The sequence below is a fragment of the Paramormyrops kingsleyae genome, chromosome 14, assembly GCF_048594095.1.
Source record: "Paramormyrops kingsleyae isolate MSU_618 chromosome 14, PKINGS_0.4, whole genome shotgun sequence".
In the NCBI taxonomy this organism is placed as follows: Eukaryota; Metazoa; Chordata; class Actinopteri; order Osteoglossiformes; family Mormyridae; genus Paramormyrops; species Paramormyrops kingsleyae.
In genome coordinates, this window is record NC_132810.1 from 15,554,306 (window position 1) to 15,577,571 (window position 23,266).

Sequence of the window (23,266 nt, forward strand, 5' to 3'; positions counted from 1 at the left end):
ATGGAGGAATGACAGCCATAACGCCCTGGCCATTTCTTACTGGGATTGCAGCTCAAACAGGAATCCTCAGACTGACAGAGGCAATGGCACATGCTAGGAGTCCACAGCGTCTCCTGGGGTGGGACTGACAGAACCACAACGCCGTGACACGTTTGCTTATGGTGCTTAGCTCACGGCATCCTCTCCCCCATCCTGGTTTCTACTCAGATCACATGTAGAGAAAAACTTTGATTGATCACTAAGAAACAGAAAACATGCAGCACCTCTGGGACTCAGACAGATCCACTGATTTAACAAAGTCCCAGTAGGAACACAAACACGCAAAGATAAACCAGAAGACCTAAATTAGCTCTTAAAAATGACACATCCTTCTCATAAACAAAGCTTTATGGTCTGTCATAACCGACACAAACGGGATGAGCGATGCTGAACTACAGGCTGTGATTGGGATGGCGATTCTTCACTTATGAAAGCAGGCATCAAGCTGGGCATTTGATAAAAGCAGGAATGTGGCTGGATCTGAGGACAGAAATAGCCCCGTACACAGTGAACATCTGGGCACTAATTGGAGGAGACATGGTCACCTGACAAGTTGCTGCCCAAAGGGATGGATCACTGTCACACAGGACCTCTGGACAGAAAGGCTGCCTGGTCTGAACCGCCGGTTCACGAAAGCCTTGTCCCATCTGTCATTGAGCTGTGCAGGGGGGGGGCGGCGCTCCTCACCATGTGCTGGGGGGGGGGGGGGCGCTCCTCACCATGTGCTGGGGGACGCGGAGATATTCACTCACCTCCAGGGGGAGACATGCTTAGGGGTCACCGCTGTGCTCGACAGACACAGGTGCGCCACAGAGGGAAAGCCAACCGCGGAAATCAACCAGGTCGCGGTCGACTCCGAGTCCAGCAGGGAGGCTAAGGTGCCCGCTGGAGTGACCCTGAGAGGCTAAAACACTTAAGTCTATCAAACTCTCTGCCCCTAATTCTGCCCAACATGCAAAATCTGAGCACCGCATTTGCTAAAAATAAAGGCACTCCCCGCAATCCTGAGATTAGTCACTAGAGGGCGAATATCATGCATGACGTCTGGCTCTTTCCAGTACAGAAAAAGCAGCACCAAGGCGACCTGCTGTAAACCACAACACAAACCACAAACCACAATACAACTGCTTAACACAACAACATAGGGGCTGTGATTGGCTGGCACGTTGAGTTATTATGGTCAATGAACGAACCGGCCTCAGCTTTCCGGACTCTTCCGCTAGCAAGGCTTGCCCTATAAGGTGTCGGTCAGCGTGGTTTGAGGGCCTCGAGTCCTGACCTTCACACGCTCAGATTTCACCATGAAAACGTACGTGCTCACATGGGCCCCGGCTTCCAGGATTTCGTTTCACAAAGGAAAGAGACGCTTACCCCATAAAGCTTGAATGCTTTATATTTAGCAGAGGCTTTAGTCCACAGAGACGCATACGGCAGGTGATACATCACAGGCGCACAGCTGACAAGGAGCCAGCTTAAGTACAAACGCAGCAAGACAGAGCTTCCAATGATGGACTGTTAGCAAGTGACAGTTAGCATAGGCGCTGCGCGACACAGCCATCGGAAAGCAAGGGCAAGCTGGGCACCTACAGAATTATCCAGCGCCGTTAAGGGAACGTGCCCCGCACAGGCAAACAGCCCATCAGCATGGAAAACGACACGTCTCAGAGCAGACTGATCCAGCCCCAGCTGGGTGGAAAGTTGGTGACTATGCAAGAACGAGGGGCGTCAGATATTGTGAGAAATGGCAGGAGGGAGCAAAGCAATAATTCAGATAGGATGTCTACATAAGAAAAGGAGACAATTTTACAGCCCGGAGCGGAAAATATATCCGCAGCTTCTGTCAATATGGACTCCCATTCTAATTTACGCCGGAAAGTCAGTTTGGACCGGGGTGGTGATTTAGCTGCTCGGCGCTTAAAGTGCGTTTCTGTGTATCACCTAACGCTCGTAAACATGGAGCGCAAAGACCTTAATGATGTACCGCCATCACGCTGACTCAGCACGGGACGCGGGGAGGACATTACTACACCAGAACGGGGACTTTCACAGATGGAGGCTTCACGGTCATTTGGGGGGAATTTGGATGTCCAGGACAAAAATGAGAGATATTAAAAGCAATTAAAAGAACATTTTTTTTTTTTAAAGTAAAGAGTGTGTTCTGCGTTGTTGGAGTCACATATTTGACTTTAGGAATAAGCAACGGACCAAAGCTCCATACAGACAACACAGAGAATTAGTACTATACCTACTGTGTAATTCGTGATTAATTAGTGATTAAGAAGGAAACACAAACACCATTCAGGCCTCGCATAATAAACCGATCAATAGCCGTAATGTCCTGCTCCTTTCTCTGTGCTGGGAGAGATTTAAGGACTACACTGAAACACCGGGGTGCAGCGATGCACCCTGGGTAAAAACAAACAACTCGGACGGGTGATTAAGCCTTGTCCGCAGAGCAAGGATGAGCCAAGCGCAGGGTAAACAAGTGTATGCTTCAGGGGAGGGTCTAAAAGAGGAGGGGGATTAGCTAATCGATACATCACCTGTGTTACCCAAACAGACCAGTGGGACTCAAGAGAGTTTTAGGGAGAAAATGTCATAATATCACGAGTCTCTCTTCAAGACGAGAAATCTGTAGTGATGTGGGATCAAGCCCGCAGTGCATGCTGGGATGGGTAGCGAGGACAGAGCCACTGTAAAACAAAAACAAGTTAGCGTATGAATTAGCAGACAGACAGCACACTGACCTCTCTCGCTACCCTGCTTTGAGATTAACTTCTCGCTGCTTGACTGTTATCGGTGTCAGGACTGTCACCAGGAGCCCCCCCGCTTAACCTCTGAGGTGGACCAGGCCACAGAACGCAGGAGAGGCTCATGAGAAGGCGCCACACATGCCACAAGATGGTCAAAACAGTGAACATACCAGAGTCTCAGAGAGCTTCTCTGTAAGCGGTCTGCGACTGTCTCCCGTAAAACGCTGTAGCGCTCTCTGGTGTTCGGCTGGTAAATCTACAGCCGCTGGGAGATTCACAGTACAGGAAACGCGTATGTGTGTGTGTGTACCAGGACAGAGAGAGATGTCCACCTTGCCCTTTATGCAGATTTCCCGCTGGGATCGCCCGCCTGTTAGGTTTGTGGAGCAGAGTCCCACCCCCGCGTCAATTTTCACACTTTGGTGTCTTTCTGCTGCACCCGCCTGTCAGCCACACCACTAGCCATACGCTTCAACTTCCGACTGCTGCTGGAGGAGGTTGCCATGGTACCCAGGAGGGCCCGCCACCTTCCAGAGCCAGGCGGCCTGCAGTGTGCTTTAGCCCCGCCCACATCACACCTCCCGGGGGACCCACATGGTCACTTTGTCCTCACCTTCAAATGTTCTGTCCCACTCCTGCTTTTCTTTCCTGATCTAATATTTGTCTTAAGGACTGTCTAAAGGAAATCAGTGGGGATTCCTCCAGACCCAGAACTTCTTAACAGGCAGACACTTGGACCTCACGGGCCTGTTTGAGGGTGGCATCCTGTTAAGCCACAGGATATTTTGTTATTTTTCTACGTACTTACGTAAAATAGCGTGAAGATGTCAGCTGGGGACTCTGGGACAGCTACAGCTCTTCTGTATTCCTGACAGCATCCAGCATCGTCGTCTTCCTTGATCACAGGAGAATTAATCGCAGAAAACACCCCCCACACGCCTGTCAAGAGTGCCCCCCCCCCACAGAGGCCCACTGCACAGCACAGCACACACGTAAAAAAAAAATCAATACACAATCCTGCTCGTTTGTGGGAGAATCTTAAAGAAATTCATGCCTGCAGAAGCACATTTATATACACATCTCCACCACAGAGGCGATGCCATATCCATCTCCACGCTTTGCCAACGATCCGATACATTAAAGATAAAGCAATTACCATTGCAATATGATACAATTCACCCCTATCGCGGCGGTGTGATTCGCCATGATACGACGCATGACCAGACACGACTTCAACTCGCGAGATACTTGGCCGACAGACAGGCAGGCAGAGAAGCCGCGACTGACCGCAGTGGCGAAATGGAGCTGCGGCAGGAAACGGCGTGCTTATGAAAGCGTAGAGAGGGAAATTAAATTAAAATGGTCAGAAATTATTGGTCACATTTCTAAATAATAAAGGCGTAGTGTCACGCCCAGCTCCGTCCGATCCTAATGTGTGCCACGCCCACCTCGTTACCTCATGTTCATCCCTGATTGTTCTCACCTGTTGCCTGTTCCGTTTGCCTAGTCTTGGGTATTTAGTCCTTGTCTGAGTCAGTCTTCCCGAGACTTGTCATTAATGTTTGTTGATGTTTGCTGTCGTGCTTCCCCGGTCCTGTTCCTTGAATAAATCCCCGTTTGACCCGACTTCCGGCTCCTCTCGCCTGCTTCCCGGCTCACCTAAAGCCCACGACCTGACAGAATGACAAGTCTCTCGGAAAGCACAAAGCGGCAGTCCGAGCATCACCGGCTCGGGCTGCTGCAGGAGTTTGTGTACTGGCGTTCCCAACCAGAAGTCGAGGAGGACCCCGTAGCCCTGGAGTTGGCTAACCGGGGCACGGACCTCCTCGGCAAGGAACGCCCGCCAGGTCAAGATTACCCTCTCAGGAGGGCAAGGAAATCTCTTCAGCGGCTGACAAAGAGGATTTCGGAGCGACGGGACGTGTGCGTTGCCAGGAGCCTGGGCAACGTGTCCGAGCCGGCTCCGCCCTCTCCCCCCAGCGGCAGGAAAGATCGGCAAAAGCAGCACCCAGCGCAGCACGAGGAAGAGACTGCGCTCTTCCTAGGAGCCTGCTCCATTGTGCCCGCTTGGGGAGACGCCGCTGTTACCAGTAAGCCTCACGTTGAGGAGAAGCCACCTCCATTAGAGGCGTATCAATATCGGCCGGAGCGTCTGGGGCACGGAGGGATACGTGCCGTGAGAGACTGCATTTCCCGGCTCCCTAAAGCCCTTAAAGGGGCAGTCCCAGGCTTACCTGCTCCGGACTTGCCTGCTCTGGACCTGCCAGCAGCACCGGCTGCTGCTGCCGCCGCACTGCCCACGGCAACGGCTACGGCTGCTGCTGCTGCTGCTGCATTGCCCGCGGCAACGCCTGTCCAGCCTGACCTGCCTGTCAAGCCTGACCCGCATGTCCAGCCGGACCCGCCCATCCTATCTGCAGTCCCTGCAGCTACTGCTGCTGCCGCACTGCCCGCGGCACTGCCTGCTGCAGCTGCCGCCGCTCTGCCTGCGGTGCCTGCAGCTGCCGCCGCTCTGCCTGCTGTGCCTGCAGCGCCGCTCTGCCTGCAGTGCCTGCAGCTGTCGCCGCCCTGCCTGAGGTGCCTACTGCAGCGCCCCCTGCTGGCCATGTGACGGAGGTGCCCACCGAGGCACCCCCTGCTGGCTGCACGCCCGAGGTGCCCGCCGAGGCGCCCCCTGCTGGCCGCGTGACTGCGGCGCCCGCTGAGGCACCCCCTGCTGGCCACACGCCCGCGGCCTTGCCTGAGGCCGCCGCTCTGCCCGTCCAGCCCGGCTCTCCTGACCTGCCCGTCCAGCCCGGCTCTCCTGTCCTGCCTGTCCAGTCCGGCTCGCCTATCCTGATTGCCCCTCCAGTGGCACCGCCCGCGGCTCTGGCTGCTCCGCCTGTTGCCTCTTTAGAGGCCCAGACTACTCTCTTCCCAGCACTAGTCCAAGTCCCCGAGGAGGTCTCGGACAAGAGAACCCCCACTCCTTTCTCCTCTGAGGAGGAGGAGCTGGAGTGGGATCCCTCGGAGACCTCCCTCATGACTCCCTCGCCCTTGCCCCGACAAGGCTGACACCCCCCAGGACCCCACCTTTCGGTATCCCGGAAGGGACGGGGACATAGGCGCAGGGCTCGGGTCCTGCCCGCCCTGCCCCCTGGCTCGTCCGTTCGGCCCCTGGTTGTGGCTCGGTGGCTGTCTGCGGGTCCTGTGCCGTCAGGTCGGCGGTCAACTCCGGGTCCTCCCCCGGTTCCTCGGTCCCGGTCCTCGGCGTCGCCTCCGGCGCCATGTCGGTCGCCTCCGGGCCCCCCTGCTCCGGCTACGCCGTCACCTGCCGCGGCTTCCCCCTCCTGCTCCCTCCTGCTCCCTCCATGTCCCCTCTGTCTCTCCCTCGTCCCGTTCCCTTGGCCCCTGTGTGGTTCCCTCCTGCTCCCTTCTCCCCTTCACCTGTGGCCCCTCCGGCCACTGCCCGTCGCCCGCCTGGGCTCCCTCTGGCTCCCTTTTGTCCCCCTTCCGTTCCTGCCTGGTCTCCCCTGTCTGCCCCTCCTCCTTTCGTCCCGCCTGTGTCTGCTCCTCGTCCCTCTGTTCCTCCTCCGTTCACTCCTGGCCCCTTCGTGTCGCCTGTGGGTGTTCCCTTCGTTTCGCCCTTTTCCGTCTGCTTGTCCGTGTTTCCTGTGCTTTGTTGGGTCCTGTCTTTCTTTTGGTCCTTCTTCCTGTTTTGTGTCTCTGTCCTGTTTCCGGTGTCTCCTTGATGTTTTGCTTTTGTCTTCCAGGTCCTGTTCCCCAGTCTCGTTTCATCCGTCGCCTCCTCTGGGGCGCGCCCGGTGTGCGTGCCTTTGGGGGGGGGTTATGTCACACCCAGCTCCGTCCGATCCTAATGTGTGCCACGCCCACCTCGTTACCTCGTGTTCATTCCTGATTGTTCTCACCTGTTGCCTGTTCCGTTTGCCTAGTCTTGGGTATTTAGTCCTTGTCTGAGTCAATCTTCCCGAGACTTGTCATTAATGTTTGTTGATGTTTGCTGTCGTGCTTCCCCAGTCCTGTTCCTTGAATAAATCCCCGTTTGACCCGACTTCCGGCTCCTCTCGCCTGCTTCCCGGCTCACCTACAGCCCAAGACCTGACACGTAGGGCCACCATTAATAATTTAATATTAACGTAACCCTGGCAGTGTGCTGCGTCCCATTCGATAACTCCAGTGGCTGAGACTGGTGCGGTGAGGGAGGCTCAGCCCAGGCCCGGCACCCTCCCGTCGGGACACCTTGCGATACGATGGCAGAGGTGGGTGATGCTGAAAACAGTCTGGAGGTGAATGTGACAAACGGACTCTTAATACTACATCTTAATAGAATGTTTTTAAAAAAATAACAAAGCAAAAAACAAACTTTGGACTGTATTAAAGATCTCATTTTCTCCGATTAAACTTTTCAACGTGCATAAAAGATACCAAGTTACCGGCTTCGTTAACTTTCCCATAGCGGATTAAGTCCTAGACATGTTACATTTTATCAAAATCTTTTAAATGAACCAAATGAACTTCCTCCCGGCTCAGTGCCAAATACGCTTCAACAGTTATACAAACAGATGGCTCCGTTTATTGAGCCCGATCTTACCTTCTCAAACAGACACAAATCTACATAAAGGGCAGCTTACAAACACAAGCAGGTTCGCCATGTTGGACATTCCCTCCTGTGATCTGAAAGCATGATGACCCAGAAAACATTAATAACGGCAGTCGTGAGCTAAATAAATAAAACGAAATCAACAAAGCATAATGATTTAACTTGCTGTTTTAAATCGGATTTTGCCGATGCAAATATGTTAGAAATGTTGCATCCCGAGGTCATCCCAAATTGCAACAGGTGCACACTTATTTAATTGGGACAGTCGCCCTGTGAACTTTCACGTGAATCGGTGTATCTTACCATCCCTAATATTTATACCCGGGTGAGGAAACTGACCCATCTGACTGCAAGCTTTTGCTCCAGGTAACAAAGGGAGCCCTGTAAGGTAACCCTTCACGAATAAGTGAGCAGTTTGATAGACCTTAAACCAGGGGTGTCAAACTGGAGGGCCGCAGCCCTGTGTAGCTTAGTTCTTTATCTGTTCCGCCACAAATGATTCAGCTCAACATCTATATGGTAATTAGCACAATAAGTTGAATCAGGTGTGTTAAGGGGAAACCCAAAAATGTGCAGGACTCCGGCCCTCCAGGACTGGAGTCTGACACCTGTGCCTTAAACGCTCCACGTCTCAGCTGACTAGACTGTAGGACAGGATTCTTCAAATCTGGACCTCGATTCCAAATCCAGGCCTTGTTTTCAGGTAGTTAGTTTAATACTTACTGATTCTGATTGGTCAGAGGCTTCAGACCTGACTGACAGGTAAAGGAAGGCTGGAAAACCAGCAGTGCTCGGACCTCGAGGACCGTGATTTGAATAACCCTGCTGTAGGACATCGACTGTGGGCCTAACACTACAGAACAGCCACTAGATGGCAGCAGCTCCCAATATAAGCCCAGGTTCTTGCGGCCTCCAAAGCAGAGCAGCCAGAGAGCTGCGGCCGCGTGCCCGGAGCTCGCGGGGACCTGCTTGCAGCTTTAACAGGCTTAGGTCCGGAGCCAGTTCTCCATTGTGTCAGACCATTAACTGTACTAGTGGGAGCGGCTAGAAACATCCCAGTCAAGGAAGACGCCTTGATCTAATATGTCATAGGCTGCCATCGTTTGGTTGATGTACTCAGGATGGAGTGTTGGCCAAAGGTGAAGTGGGATAGTCCTGCTCTTATTCCTGCATTTAGGAGTGATGAGGCATCTCTGAATTAGAATCAGTCTCAATGAACCCCTCCCCCCTCCTAAATGTTCATTTCTGTACCAAAAACAAGACAGGCAGCTCACACCAAAATTCCTGAGGGTTGCTGAAGGCTGAAAGTTCCCCTGAAGTGGGGACGTTGACAGTGAAGACGTAGGAGACATGACTCTCCCCCCTGGCCAACTTTTTAATCTGAGCATTTCCATGGCTCCTGCATGAACCCTGAATGATCTGATCACCTTTTGCTCAGAGATCAGGACAGACGGCAGTCACTGCGCTAAATAACCAGAAGCCTCATTAAAATGGGTTACAGTGTCATCTGCACAGAGATCCATCCATCCACACACTCCCTGCCTGAAGGAGTGACTGGATCAGAACCAGGCAGAATGCTGTGGTGCAGGCAGTGATGAGGACGCACACAGATACATGGACCCAAGCTGACAGCCTGTTATGCCCCCCCCCGCCACAATCACATGCAGAGGACACCCAAGTGCACAACGGTGCCTTCCAGCAGTGCATTACGTGCAGGTGCCTGGGGGGGGGGGGGGGCACTGAACTGTGTAAATATTTGGTTACTGCAGGCTCCATAGTAACCGTGGGCCTGGTGAGCCACTGCGCTGCCATACCGCCAGATGGATGGATGGATGGATGGATGGCACTCGTTCCGGACACACTCACTTTACTATTCCATTCTCTCAAATGTGCTATAGGATCAAAGCGTTTCCAAACGGTCCCTCACATTTACACTAGAAACTGACTCTAATTGACAGCAAATGCCTAATTTGCACACCATTCACTGGCTACAAACTCCCCAGAAATGAAACCAGATTATAGCATGTTTCAGATATTTCCCCCTGGGCACCTGCCCCCCTCCCTCTCCCATTGGGATTTGAACCGGCAACCTTCCGATCACACGCCCAGGATCACTGAGCTTCAGCACCCCCTCTGACTGTCTTCAGAAGACACTGTTTAACTTGCTTGATTAAGGCAATGAATTACAGCTCCAGGGATTTTAAATGTAAAGATTTAAATTTTAAATTCCACGTCAAGGCTCCACTTCTAGTTTAAAACTAAACCGAAATACTGCGTCAAGTAGGCATAGCTTATGAAATGCACATATTTAAAGAACAAACACAGTTCACCTTGACCACCTGAATCACAGCTGAGGGACCCAGAGTCAGCCAGGAAGGCCAGCCTCCCCCCCCCCCCAGGGTCACCGTCATGCTCACCAGCTCCTCACTGAGGATGCTAACATGCCCTGAACACCCCCCCGCCCCCCAAGAGTACGGTAGCCCTTGCTAGCCACGCTGGTAATATAATTAGCCCGACTGCAATCCCATTCACACGAGCCCTTCACGGCGAGTGATCGGCTGAAACGCGGAAGACGCAGTGGGACCATGTGGTAGTCATTTACAGCGCTTGGCAGGGACTGGGGGTGCGGGGGGTTCTGTAGCAACTGATGGTCTGGATTTTCTGGTTGGCCGGACAGAAAATAAATCACTCTGTGGAGAGAGGGAAGAAGCCCGGGCTGAGCTCTGGAAAGGGTCAAGAAGTAAATAAGCAGTGATGGAAGCTTCCGGAAGAAGGTTTCACCAGCTCGGACCCATAAGGCACGTCTGCACATTTCACTTTTTTACGGTTCTATAAATAGCAGCTGGAATGCCCCCCCACAGCCCAGATTTCCATCTGGTTATTAAATAAAGCTGGATTTGGCGGGTTCCATTTCACGCCGGCGGGTGTGAGCGCAGAGCGACCCTCTTTCTGGAAACATGGATGGCTGTCACCTACTTCCCAGGCAGGCTGGCGGCCCGCCGGCCCAGAACACGCCGGCGTTACCTGCGAGGCCCGGCAGACAGAGCCCCATATCCGCACTGCGGATCTTAGGGGATGTCAACCTGCTGTAAGAACTGCAGTGAGATTTATAAGCATCCATACAGAGATGGAGTTTGTTGCTAGCTGAGCAAAATGCTACTAAGTGTACAGAAAACCCATAACAATCCTGATAAATCATTAGCATACGAACATAAGAAATTTACAAAGGAGAGGAGGCCATTCGGGAGAACTTAACTAATAGCTCAGAGATGTTAAAATCTTATCTAGCTCTGATTTAAAGGAACCCAGGGTTTTAGCTTCCGCTACACTAACAGGAAGACTATTCCATACTCTAACTACACGCTGTGTAAAAAAGTGTTTTCTCAAATTCAGTTTAAAATGTTCTCCCGCTAATTTCCACCGATGGCCATGAGTTCTAGTATTTAAGCTAGCAGGAAACCTTCCTGTGACGATTACTCTACACAAACCCTTAGAACTGAGATCTGGCTGTACCTGTATACAGCTCTGTTCTTATTTATGCGATCCTTCAATAAAAAGTTACCCAGCAGAGTCTCATTCCAGCAAACATCCATCTAAACGCGCCTCTCCTAAGATGTCTGAGGAGTCACCGGTAACCAGTGGAAACCTGCCAGGGACCCCTTCCTGACCTGATAGCCCTAAGGGCGCCGCTAAGGGGCCCTGATACCCAGACGGAGCCCGAGAGCCTGTGAAGCAGCAGGGGAGTGGAACAGCACACCTACTGGGTAAGAGAGAGCGCGCCTGGGGCGTGGCAGCTGGGGAGGAGCACCCCCCCATTCGGGGGGGGGGGGGGGGGGTTAGGGTCCACACTCATGACTTAAACCAGATTCCCCTCCCTGGTGGTATCACTAGGGGGGGTATGTTCCCTTTGAGGGTGTAAAGAACAGTTAAGGAATAAATTTGTCATGTTCAACAGGTCCTCTACCCCCCCCCCCCCCAGCAAACCTACATACGGATGGTGGGGCAACAGTGGAGCTGGGCACTGGGGCGCCACCGCGATGGCTGAGCTCCGACCCAATCCTCATGGGCGGAAGACCCGACACCAGGACCACACCAGCGAGGGAAATGGAGCACATTTGCTGGTCCCGCTCCAGAAGGTTCTCATTTGCAGGGAGTCCTCCATGAGATGGGAAAAGTAAAGAAAGCAAAACAGGCAGCTTGCTAGCCTGCTAACACTTCATTTTGTCAGGACCCTCACCTCCCCCCCCCTCCAAATACACACTGCAGAAGCACCATTTTATTCGAACCCTTCTCTTCATTCACCTGGGCTTTAAATGTCTGGTAAATGTGCCCTTGCCACCTGACTGGCTGCTACGATTGCAGCCGCTTCTTAGAATGCCAGAGCCACCTGCAGGATGGCGTCACCCACCGCACCGGCTGCCTGGTGACAGCACACACACACACACACCCACCGCACCGGCTGCCTGGTGACAGCACACACACACACACACACACCGCACCGGCTGCCTGGTGACAGCACACACACACACACACACCCACCGCACCGGCTGCCTGGTGACAGCACACACACACACACACACCGCACCGGCTGCCTGGTGACAGCACACACACACACACCCACCGCACCGGCTGCCTGGTGACAGCACACACACACACCGCACCGGCTGCCTGGTGACAGCACACACACACACACACACACACACACACCGCACCGGCTGCCTGGTGACAGCACACACACACACACCGCACCGGCTGCCTGGTGACAGCACACACACACACACACACACACACACACCGCACCGGCTGCCTGGTGACAGCACACACACACACACCGCACCGGCTGCCTGGTGACAGCACACACACACACACACCCCTCCAGCCTCCATAGCTGACACCATCACAGGCATGATGCCTCAGGGGATGATCTGCAGAGCACACAAAGTCCAACGTGTGCAAGTGATCGATGGCAAGGCTGTAAGTGCAGAGCTGCAGCCCATCTGGTGGCTCTTCATTTAGACCTACACCCCCAAACCCACCAGCATTTGCTCTGGAGATACAGGTCTCGCTACTGAAGGTGAGATTGAGCGGCACCAGAGGATGGGCTGGATCAGCGGCTCGGCCCTGTTCCCCAAACGCAGCCAGGGATCCTGACCTGGCACCTACATACAGAGCCCTGCTATTGGCGTACAGAGCAATGGCTGCTCTGGAAACCCTTCGCCTTCCAGGGAATGGGGAGGCCGCCACTGCGGGGGTGTGCAGCATCCATGATGGATGGATTACTGTTTCCGTCGGGTCCTCCGGGGGCCGAGGACAACCCTGAACGCCGGCTTTTCCGCGGACACGCGGCGCCAAGTCAGCCTGAGTGCGCTTTTGCGGCCCGTCCAGACCCGAATCCGCAAGTTAAACACGGGAGTGTGGGGGGGTGTATCAGGAGATCCACTTTCCACAAGCGGAGAACCCAGTGGGTTGGCAGCGTGGTTTGGGGTTTGAGGCTCAGAGTAGCTCTGGAGGGGATCGGCCAAGAATGATCTGGGTTTGGGGAAGGCGTGATCACCTAATAAGGCACAAGAAGTTTGGCTCTGATCAAAAGTTTGAAAGGCGGCATGTGGAGCCATCAGAGGCCACTCCGATGTCAGTGGCTGTCCGTGTTCGGCAAGTGGAGGGAGGCCATGTATTCATAACAAGCATTTCTCAACATTGGTTTATGCAGACATTAAGCAACTTAAACAGCCTTTAATTTAATCTGTACCCAGCTTTGCAGCTGGGATTTCTGGCGGCATGAAGGTCTGTGGTAAAGGTTAGGGCAGCATCACTGCGTGTGCACCTCCAACCTGTGACCCTCTGGTCAAAAGCCCAGCTCCTTAAATCACATCAAGGGTCTCCAGACATTCTGGAGGTTCCTCCACTTCCAGGCACGGTGGGAGTTCCCCCCAAACCACATCAACCTGAAAAGGCACTCCGAAGGCGCGGCATTCACACCACAGAAATAGCTAAACATACTTTCCAAACGGCATCCAACTCGCATCTTGGCCCTCGAACAGAAGTGAAATGTGAAATTCACAACAGCTGAAACACTCATTTTACCCAGAACTCTTTACTTTTAAGAGATGATACTAATTCAATTGCCACAGATGCAACCACGGCAACAAGGAGAGGAGTCAAAAAAAAAATGGGATCAGTATTTCCTAAACAGAAACACGTCAGGAAACCCCAAGGGGCCCATCTCGCGGGGAGGGAGGAACACAGAGAGCAGACTGGCTGGGGTCAGGGTGCGGGGCAGTGAGGAGGTGCGGTGGGAAGGCGAGTTTCTGAACAGACACACCACAAGGCAGCGGAAGCTCTGGACGTCAGCCGGGGGGGAATCGCTCAGCCTTGTTTACGGAGCGCGCTGACAGTGTGTGTATATTACATTAACTTCCTCACAGCCCCCGACGCTCAGCTCGGCCGGGCGCGTTTCTGCTTTAAAAACCCGTGTCCCATTACGGGACTGATGGATCGCGGCGCGTCTGTTACGGGAGTGCTGTCAGTGCAGCGGGGACATCCATCTTTCCGTGGATTAAAGGAGGAGGTATGGGGAGCGGGGGGCACAGGTAGCGGAGTGTCATAATAGCAAATGCACAGGGAAAGAGCCGGTGAGACAGAATATGCGTGAGAGGATTTAGGGGGTGACGCAGCGGAGAGTGCACCATTTAAACTGCAGTGTTTTGTTCAAACTTCAGCAGGTTTGATCTCAGCAACGTGACCGTCAGAGCCTCTGAAGGATATAAGCAACACCGACACACTCTGGGACAAAACCGGGAAACTCCTGCAGATTCACAGTCTCCACTAGAGGGAGCCAAAGCTCTAGGACTCACTTGTTGCTTCTTAAAACCGGGACCAATTGTTGTAATCCAGCCGTACAATTCTAAAATAGCCAGCATTACATTTAACATTCAGAAGAATCAAATGTTTTAGTGCCAATTTCAACACAAAATACAGAGATGTTACCACACTGCCTGTGATCTACACACCCAACACTCTAGGATTTCATAGAAATCGGATCACAGACTATCCCAGAATACTGGCAGCATGAACCCTGAGAACCAATGAGGCGTCTCATGGGCCGAAGGGCAAGGCAGCCTACAGAAATGTAACAAATCACACTCCCGGTTACAAAGTTTAGCACATCGCCCTTAATGACCCACCGACTGCACAGCTCTGCCCCCCCAGGGATCCGTTTCTGCCCCCTGCAGCAATGTACATTACCCACAATCCCCCACTGTGAGCCGTGCATGGCCCCGAAGATCAGATCACCGATCCAGGATTTTCCATTGTTAAAAGTGTCGGAAAAGGGAATCCATGCACCACCCTCTACCCAAAAAGCAGAGTTCCACAGAAACCTTCACGCCACGACAGCTTCTCCTGCCCACATCTCAAACCGTACACAGAGCAGCATGCTGACACATCAAAGCCACGTTACAACCAGTATTCATGTAAAAAGCCACTTTATTGCACGTATCAGCAAAGCCCTGACATGCACACGGAATTCTCTCAGAAAGGCAGCATGTTAAACACATCACTACTTATAGCCTTGGGACTTGCGAGGCACTAGGAGGAAAAGACCAGCTTCCTGCAGATGTCCCATGAGCCTCTGGGGCCAGCCGGTCCTGACAGCACCTAGAGTGGTGACGTGTTACAGGGCACCAGGCAGGCCGGCCGGGCGTGACAGCAAGCATCTAGGTGATATTAACAATAAATAAATGTCCCCGGCCGACACCCCGGGGACCAGCCCCCCTCCCCCGACATAGGCGTGCTGAGAGGGGGCCTCGCCACCAGCTCCACTCCCCAGGCAGAGAGCTCAAAGGGCCGTCCCGCTATGAGCTCCATCGTGGAGGACAAGGCTAAGGGCTACGCTAAGGAGGGCTGGCAGGCACCTCCGGGGCAGCCTTGTAGAGCACTGCAGGGGCGACGCCCAGCTCACTGGCTGGGAGAACTGGGAGGGGGTCTTACTTTAAGAGCAAACTGGAACAGCAGCACATGGGCTATTGGGATCAGTTAAAGCAAACAAATCCCTCTGGTGGGGGTGGGGGGTACACTGGCAAGGACTTCCTCTGGCACTTTACAATAAACCATTCCAGATGAATTACGGACACTTTCTGAACTGCAGGCCCTCTCTGCCCCCCCCCCCAAGGCTTTGGAACACCACGCTCCCATGGAATAAGACCATCAGGGCTTTCCCACAAACGCACGATGCCTTACGGTCCCACACCACGACACTGCGGCAGCTCAGAGCGTGTGCATCACAGCCGGGAAAGCCCTCGGTATCCAAGGCGATGACGGGATGTCACCAACGCTCTGACACCAGCCTGCTTGCAGCCAAGGCCGCGGACATCACCGCCGCGCCACTGCTCACTGAAGCAGGCCAGACTTCAAAAGGTGTTCATCTTAACACACAGCTGGAGATCCTACAAATTTCAGATTTCAAATAAAAAATCCAACAACAGCAACAACAACAACACAGCAGGATTTCTTGCTTAACCAGATAACTTGGTGGATTTAAGGTAGTCATGGACATTATCATCATTCACTTAAATTTAGCCCAGACCACCTTAAATCTGACAAGTGATCCAGCTAAGTAAAAAAATGCTTTGTGTAATGGCCAGACTGACTGACTGCTCATCAATCACGAAAATTGTACCATATTAATACTCAGACACAAATAACAAGGGATGAGTTTAATTAGTCATGAGGACAATCCTCAGCAACAGTGGCTAGATTAAATGGGATGACGTGAAACATAATGGAACAGGAGGCAGTTTGTGCGATAAGGTGCAGAAAGTGGTCTGACGCGGGGTGGCAGTGTGCTTCATCAGTCACGCGCCTGGTACGCAGCACAGGACTTACCTGGGAGATGGATGGATGGATGACACTGTTCACTGATGCTGCTGGTGGGTGGAGCTTTAGTTCAAACAGGTGTCATTAACTACAATGGCTCTCAGTAATTAAGTCCTCATTAGTTACAGTCATACCCACAACTGGTCAACCAGGTAATATTTCTGATGCTGGAGCACAATATGGACAGCAGATACAGGTCAGGAGCTTCAGTTAATGTTCACATCAAACACCAGTACAGGGAAGAAAGGTGAGTTTAGTGGCTTTGAACGTGGCATGGTTTTTGGTGCCAGATGGGCTGGTGTGAGTATCTCAGAAACTGCTAATCCGCTGGGATTTTCACACACAAAAATCATCCAGTGAGAGGCGGTTCTCTGAGAGAAAATGCCTCGTTGATGGCAGAGGTCCGAGAAGAATGGCCAGACTGGTTCATGCTGATAGAAAGGCAACAGTAGCTCAACCAAGGTTTGCAGAAGAGCATGTCGAACCCTGAAGCAGATGGGCTACAGCGGCAGACCAGAGCGGGAGCCTCTCCTGTCAGCTAAGAACAGGAACCTGACTGGTTCCTTGAACATGACAGTGAGTTCACTGTAATCAAACAGCCTCCACAGTCACCAGATCTCAATCCGACAGAACAACTGTGGAATGTAGAGGAACATCATGAAGGTGAAGCCGACAAATCTGCAGCACCTGCGAGATGCTGTCATGTCAACATGGACCTGAGTCTCTGAGGAATGGCTGAATCTATGTCATGAAGAATTAAGGCAGTTCTGAAGGTAAAAGTGGGTCAAACCTGGCACTAGCAAGGTACCTAATAAAGTGTATATGTGTGTATATCAAAAATAATAAAATCTGGAAGAGGCATCAGCATGGACCCTGGGTTTTAGGGTTACTCTATTACCAGGCAGGCAATAAGCCCTTTATTTCTGCCCATTTTGTCATGACATTGTTAACAGTTTATGAAATAAGGCATTTCAAGCTGGACTTCCTGCTGCGCACCCCCCCGATCATTAAGCAGCCCCGTAACACCCCGACGGGACACACTCTGCCGCAAGTTCCCTCCTGACGGTCATACTTGCTTTGGTCCATAACGGTAATGACATCGCTTTCAAACAAGCACGTCTCAAGAGGAGAGCCCATGTTGGGAGTCTTTTCTTTCATTTGTGTCATGTCCACCTTTTTAGCGGTTACTGCTCGTTATAGAAATGTTTTAAAGACAGCATTGTGAGATCTAAAATAATCATGTCTACCATCAAATGTTTCGAGCAGGACCTGCTTCGTGTCTGGCAAGGCAATGGCTTGTGAAATAGTTTTGTAAATTGGAGTGCTGTGGCATTTATTGTTGCCAGACCAGATGCCTTAAGAAACATGTCATTGACCACTGTGACCCTGGACATTACATTGATTGCAGCGGATCAGCAAAGCGGTTTGAAAGCAAACTAAACTTCATACCCCGGAGCTGAACAGTGAACGCAAAATGAGGAGAATGTCTCTGAGGAAAAACCTGCAATGTTCAAGCCCCCCCTCTCCCCCACCGGCCGCCTAAACACAAATGCTCATTAATCGCCGCAGAGTCTAATATTTTCACTAAGCTCCGGGGTACAAGACGGAAAACGGTACAATAAAAGGGGGGCCGGGGTGACTGCAGGCTGATTTGCGGGATAATGGTGCCCTATGAACACGGTGTAGGTGGGAGATGCTCTACAGCCTTCAACATTGTAGGGGTGCGGGAAGAGAAAGGGGTCATGGGCGCAGTCTGGCGGTCCCTGGCGGTCCGGGGTCACGTTACCCTGCATGTGGAGACATCAAGCCCTCCACTGACGACACGGTCATGTTCTCCAATGGCCACGACCCGTTACGGGGGGCTCACTCAGCGAGGGGTAACACTTTGACTTCAGTATTTTAAAAATCCTGGCTCTGCAATACATTACATATTATGACATAAAAGGAGCTTTTTTCTCCACACAGTAACGCAGACTGCTTTCACCACTGCCGCAACTCAGTTTATGTGTTTTCTGAAAAATAAACACAGAAATAATTACAACACGGTAAGGCAGGCGACGATCCACATCATTACACAATGCGACGGCACTCCCGTGAACACGAGTGACAACAAAATAATACTGTATTCGCGAGTCTTCTCCGAAAATCACGAGACGCAAAGAGTTAAACGCTCAGGGGAGTTCATGAACTGAACCGAGCTGAGAGATAATTTGAGAAAATCTCATTAAATGCAAATAGCATTTTACAAGAAATGCCTATTGCTACAACAATTAGGGAAGCCCTGCTCTGTGATTGTTTTACAAATTCTATAAAGACTACCAGCACTGGAGGGTTGATCTGAAAACAGGCTGCAGAGATTGGAGAGCTGGTGCCCCAAGCCTCCTCTGACAGCATCACCACTAAGGAGATATGACATCATCAAAAACCCAACGCCAAAGAGGCCATTTTCTGGGAACGATATCTGTAGATGATCTGAATAATGCTACACAAGAACATCTTACAGAAGTTTTACTTTACCCAAAGAAGCTGGGAGCGTCAGTGTTTTTGTTGAGAAGGTTTCTGTATAAATTAAGCTAAATAAAACCAAGTGGTTATGTTTCTTTTGAAATGTGGATTCATGCCTGAAGAATTTCAGTGGGAATTTCGCTGTTCTTATCTCCATCAGTGTGGCTGCTCTTTGTCTTCAGCTCGTGGACTGATTCACTCAGGCCCGCTTCTACAGATAGATGCTTCCTTAGGAACTACACACGTTATGTTTACCTGTACAAGCTGAAACACAGAGAGCTTTAAAAGAAAACTTACATTTTGTGTCCTGCCTGAGCAGTGCAGTATTTACCAGTTCTGCTGGAGGGGGCCACACTGGGTACTTTGCTACGGAGTATTACAGCAGAGGGTCCAGGGCACTGAACCCACCAACCTACAGGTTACAAACCCAAGCCCTTAAACACTAGACTAACTGGTGCTGCCATATGGAACCCAAGAATGAAAACACAAATGTTAGAAAAGAAAATGCATTCTGATACGGTTAAAAAAATAATAGCAAATCAAAACAGTATCAAATCATGCACATCGGCCCGACGTCTAGGCAGGAGATGCATTTGTCGGCCATCATCCGAGTCGGGCTCCTCGCTGCCCTGCCTGGAGAGTAATGCCCTTGATTTCAGGAAAACGCACACGTTTACCATGAAAAGATTTATATTCGCCTAACCGGTACCATGTGTGAATACTGGATACCACTGAAAAACAGCAGGAAAAAAGAATCCATTTTCTGCTGAAATGTTTCTGCAAGTCCTGGGAAAAGGCTGCTGGAGTTTCGGGTCACGTGACCACATGGGTTCGCCACCCCCAGGGACAGCCTCGTAAATTTCTCCCTCTCCTGGAAGCCGCTACCTCGCTGCCCCCCCCCTCCCCACTTTGGACGATCATCCTGGACAAACAGACCACCCCTGGCCCGAGTCCCCCGGACAGGGGGCTGCTGTTCTTGCTTCTTGTTTGTGCAAACAGGGCATGGGATCAAATCCCGGCGACTCTCTTCCTTGCGGACGCTAAGAGCTGGCGGGCAGATAAACGGTCTGTGCTGTTTCTCATCCATTCGGAGGAAAACAAACCACCGAGTTTAATGTGATTAAACGCTGCTAACGGCTAATGGCAAGCGGCTGGCTGCACGGGGAGGTCCCACCCCCCCACCCCAAATAAGAAACCAGAAGAAAACAGTCAAATCAATAAGCGTGGAGGGATTAATGTTTCTGGGGGCCCTAGGCGGACTTCAGCATGAACACCCCGGTGCTGCCGGTTTAGTGGGACGGGGGCAGGGCCGGTGTTTGCCGGGATCCTGGCCTATAGGGACCCAGCATGGCCTGTGTATTAATCTGCTCCTGACGATAAGCTGAGTCTGAATCTGAGCTCCTTGTGCTGGGGGGGGGGGGGGAATCCTCTTCATCCCAGGATAACTTCTGGCTTCTGGTCCCCCTAATTAGGTGAACTGGAAAACATCTCGAGGTGTAGCTTGTATGGCCCAGGTACACTGACCTGCCCTCTGGTGCCCCCTGTCACATCTAGAAGAAACTACAAAAAAAAAACGTCTAACATCTAAAAGAGCTACTGAAATCATACCAGAACCAAAGGTCACACACGTTAGCTCTGTGCAGAGTCTGTGAAAACATAAAAATCATACGTTTATTTATGCAAATAAAATCAACGCATATTGACATTTAAACGTGATTCACCGACCACTCACCTCAAACAAGTGACATCAGCGTGCAAGTTCCTATTTCAAGAGCACATTTGACAACCGCCATCAATTCAAGCTGTTTCAACGGCTAACACTGAAAGGCAGCCTCCTTCCTAAAGGGCAAAGCGACGGCCTCTTCCCTGCCTGCCACGCTGGGCTGTGTCGGGCCCTTTGGAGAGGTGACCACGCTGTTAGAGTGTAAAGGGGGACAGCAGGAGCTGTCAAAGCACAGATTTCAGAGCACAATTACCAGCAAGCTTTCGCTTCATAACACAAGCAGCGAGTGTGACCTCCTGTGATAAAAGGCAGTGCTTCACTCGCGAGCCAGTGAACGCCTCCAGCACAGAGGGACCTCACTGAGTCAGGCCAACCATAACCTCACTGATGTCCCACAGCTTGCCAGCCAGATCCTCGTCGGTCGCCTTGGGCAGCAGGTCCTGCTCCCTGCAGTCAGCGAAACACTTGCCCTGGACGCCCTCCACGTCGGGGGAGCAGGCCAGGAAGATGGAGGTCTGTGCGCCTTCCAGTGGAGACTTGAAGCAGACCTGGGAAGCTAGCTTGAGCAGGGGCCGGGCCAGCAGCGGCACGGTGACGTGCCTGCCCAGGTTGGTGCGGACGATGCCCGGCGTCAGGGCGTTGACGGTCACCCCGGTATCCTCCAGCCTCTTGGCCAGCTCCACCGTGAAGAGCAGGTTGGCCAGCTTGCTGCGGCTGTAGGCGAAGGCCCGATCGTACCTGCCCTCGCTGTTCAGGTCCTCGAAGTTGATCTCACCGCCCTTGTACAGCTTGGAGGAGACGACGACGACGCGGCTGGGGGCCGACTTCTTCAGCAGGTCCAGCAGGAGCACCGTGAGTAGGAAGTGGCCCAGGTGGTTGACGCCGAACTGCATCTCGAAGCCGTCCTCGGTCTTGGCGTAGGGACATTGGTAGACCCCGGCGTTGTTGATCAGCACGTCGACCCGGACCTCCTCCTGCGAGAAAATGGCGACACAGGCGTGGTTACCAAGCTGTCAAGCGAGTTCAAGGGAATTCAAAATAAAGCGAACTGAAAAATCCCACAACGATCAAAAATTCCACTACGCAGTGTATGTGGGAGGGGCCCCAAATCCTGCAGATAAGGGGGACTTGCTTGGCGAATCAGATTATTTCGAAACATCCCGAATAAAATAAAAAACAGACCGTGGATTCGCGACGCAGCCTGTTCAGCCCCCAGTGGGCGAGGCGTGCTCCAGCGGGTTAAGCACTTTGGATAGAGGCTCGTCGAAACCACACACAAGCCACTCAACACCTCGGGCCGTTTTGGCTGTGACGTGGCCCGTTTGAGGACCCGCCTGGCCCAGAAAAGCTGTGGGAACGGCTCTGTCTCCAAGCACAACAGCGGAGCTGTGCATATCAGCCCGTACAGATTTCGATCTCCCCCCTTTTTTTGATTAATAGTGGCGAATGGTGAGGCCGCCATGTTTCACTGGCTTGTGGGGACTCCAGAGAGTAAAAGCCCCCCCCCCCAAACCCACACAACACTAACCGACATTTTACGAGTCCCTGGAAACCGGCGTCAGGCTTGTGGGCTTCCAGTCTGACATTATGCTGGGCCCAACTTGAAAAGGGCAGAAAAATAATGACTGGGGGATTTATATGTGTAATAAATTACTAATAAAACAACCTTTTATGCATTATGGAATGAATGTGTGGTTTCCGGGCGATGTTAAGTGCACGGGGGACACCGCAGGTGAGAGCGATGGAGTCTCTCCTTCTGACCCCAACCGTTTTTTCCAGAATACAACATATCCATCCACCAGGCATCTTCCTTTATCACAGGTAGCGGCGACCATAAAATGCGGCGCAGAAACCGCAGGTAAAACATTACAAACACAAGGCACTCGTGAATGCCAGCGTTCAGTGGGCGTTATGATCGAGAGGTTTCACTAAATGCTTCACATGATCGGCATTGTAGCTGGAATAATGCACGTTGGGGCGCTTCGCCGGCATTTACGCTCCATTACATACGCCGTATGAAACGATCGCGGGTCACACGTAAGTGTTAAAAGTGCAGACGTGCAGGAATCGTTGCATCTGCGCATACGCATACGCAGGACCAGCTACAAACGCCTGCATCCCGCTTCCTGCACGAGTGCTGCGCCGCACCTTAATGATCTCCGCGCAGAAACGTCGCACCGACTCAAGAGAGGCCAGATCGAGCTGTTTGACCACCAGCTGCCCCCCATCTGGCCCGGCCTCCCTTTGCATGTCCCGCGCCGCCTCCTCGGCCCTCTGCCGGTCCCGGCAGGCCATGATCACTCGGGCCTGCATTCTGAGCAGCTCGGTCGCCGTCGCCCGACCGATGCCGCTGTTGGCTCCGGTGATTATTACGGTTTTTCCGCGCATCATCTCCATGTGAGAGCTGCCGGAGAGTGTCCGTCAACAAATAGCAGCCTGCTGCCCGGCTCGGTGGCCACAAATACCGCTGCGTACATCAAAGCGAAACAGCTACGTCTTTGGCAATAAAACGCCGTGGGGGGCTTGCAAAAAAAAAAAGACTTCAAAACCCAGAAAGCCTTTCGAAGTCGCGATGCATCTATTGCACATGCGCATATGCGTACGACAGCTTGTGTATTTGGCATTAAATACTGTGTGTGCCCTCGGGGAGCCGGGAAGTCAGATTCCTCGTCTTAATGAGAGACCCAAGGAAACAGAATTACCTATAAAACAATTCGGTAACATATTATGATACATCTGCCCCACGAAGGTTTTCTGGCAGTTAGATCAAAT

At 52.2% G+C, this 23,266-nt stretch overlaps 1 protein-coding gene and 1 long non-coding RNA gene across 2 annotated transcripts; both read right to left on the reverse strand.

Annotated features, from left to right (window-relative positions):
* Positions 1-2,250: 2,250 nt before the first annotated feature.
* LOC111834232 (uncharacterized) lies at positions 2,251-7,831 on the reverse strand. The gene is made up of 4 exons (XR_002835964.2): positions 7,696-7,831; positions 7,384-7,466; positions 3,601-3,683; positions 2,251-2,732 (listed from the first exon to the last, which is right to left on the reverse strand). It is a non-coding gene; the product is annotated as an uncharacterized lncRNA (long non-coding RNA).
* A 12,569-nt stretch (positions 7,832-20,400) lies between these two features.
* On the reverse strand, positions 20,401-23,026 carry rdh14a (retinol dehydrogenase 14a). Its single transcript, XM_023793708.2, has 2 exons — positions 22,643-23,026; positions 20,401-21,468 (listed from the first exon to the last, which is right to left on the reverse strand). The coding sequence occupies exons 1-2, from the start codon at positions 22,889-22,891 to the stop codon at positions 20,851-20,853; spliced, it is 867 nt and encodes a 288-aa protein (XP_023649476.1). The 5' UTR covers positions 22,892-23,026; the 3' UTR covers positions 20,401-20,850.
* Positions 23,027-23,266: the final 240 nt, after the last annotated feature.

Bases quoted from the DNA above. Each gene is read 5' to 3' on its own strand.
- rdh14a (XM_023793708.2), bottom strand. From the start codon at position 22,891: ATGGAGATGATGCGCGGAAAAACCGTAATAATCACCGGAGCCAACAGC. The intron at 21,469-22,642 runs GTGCGGCGCAGC...ATTTTCTCGCAG, and splicing joins TCTGCGCGGAGATCATTAAG to GAGGAGGTCCGGGTCGACGT.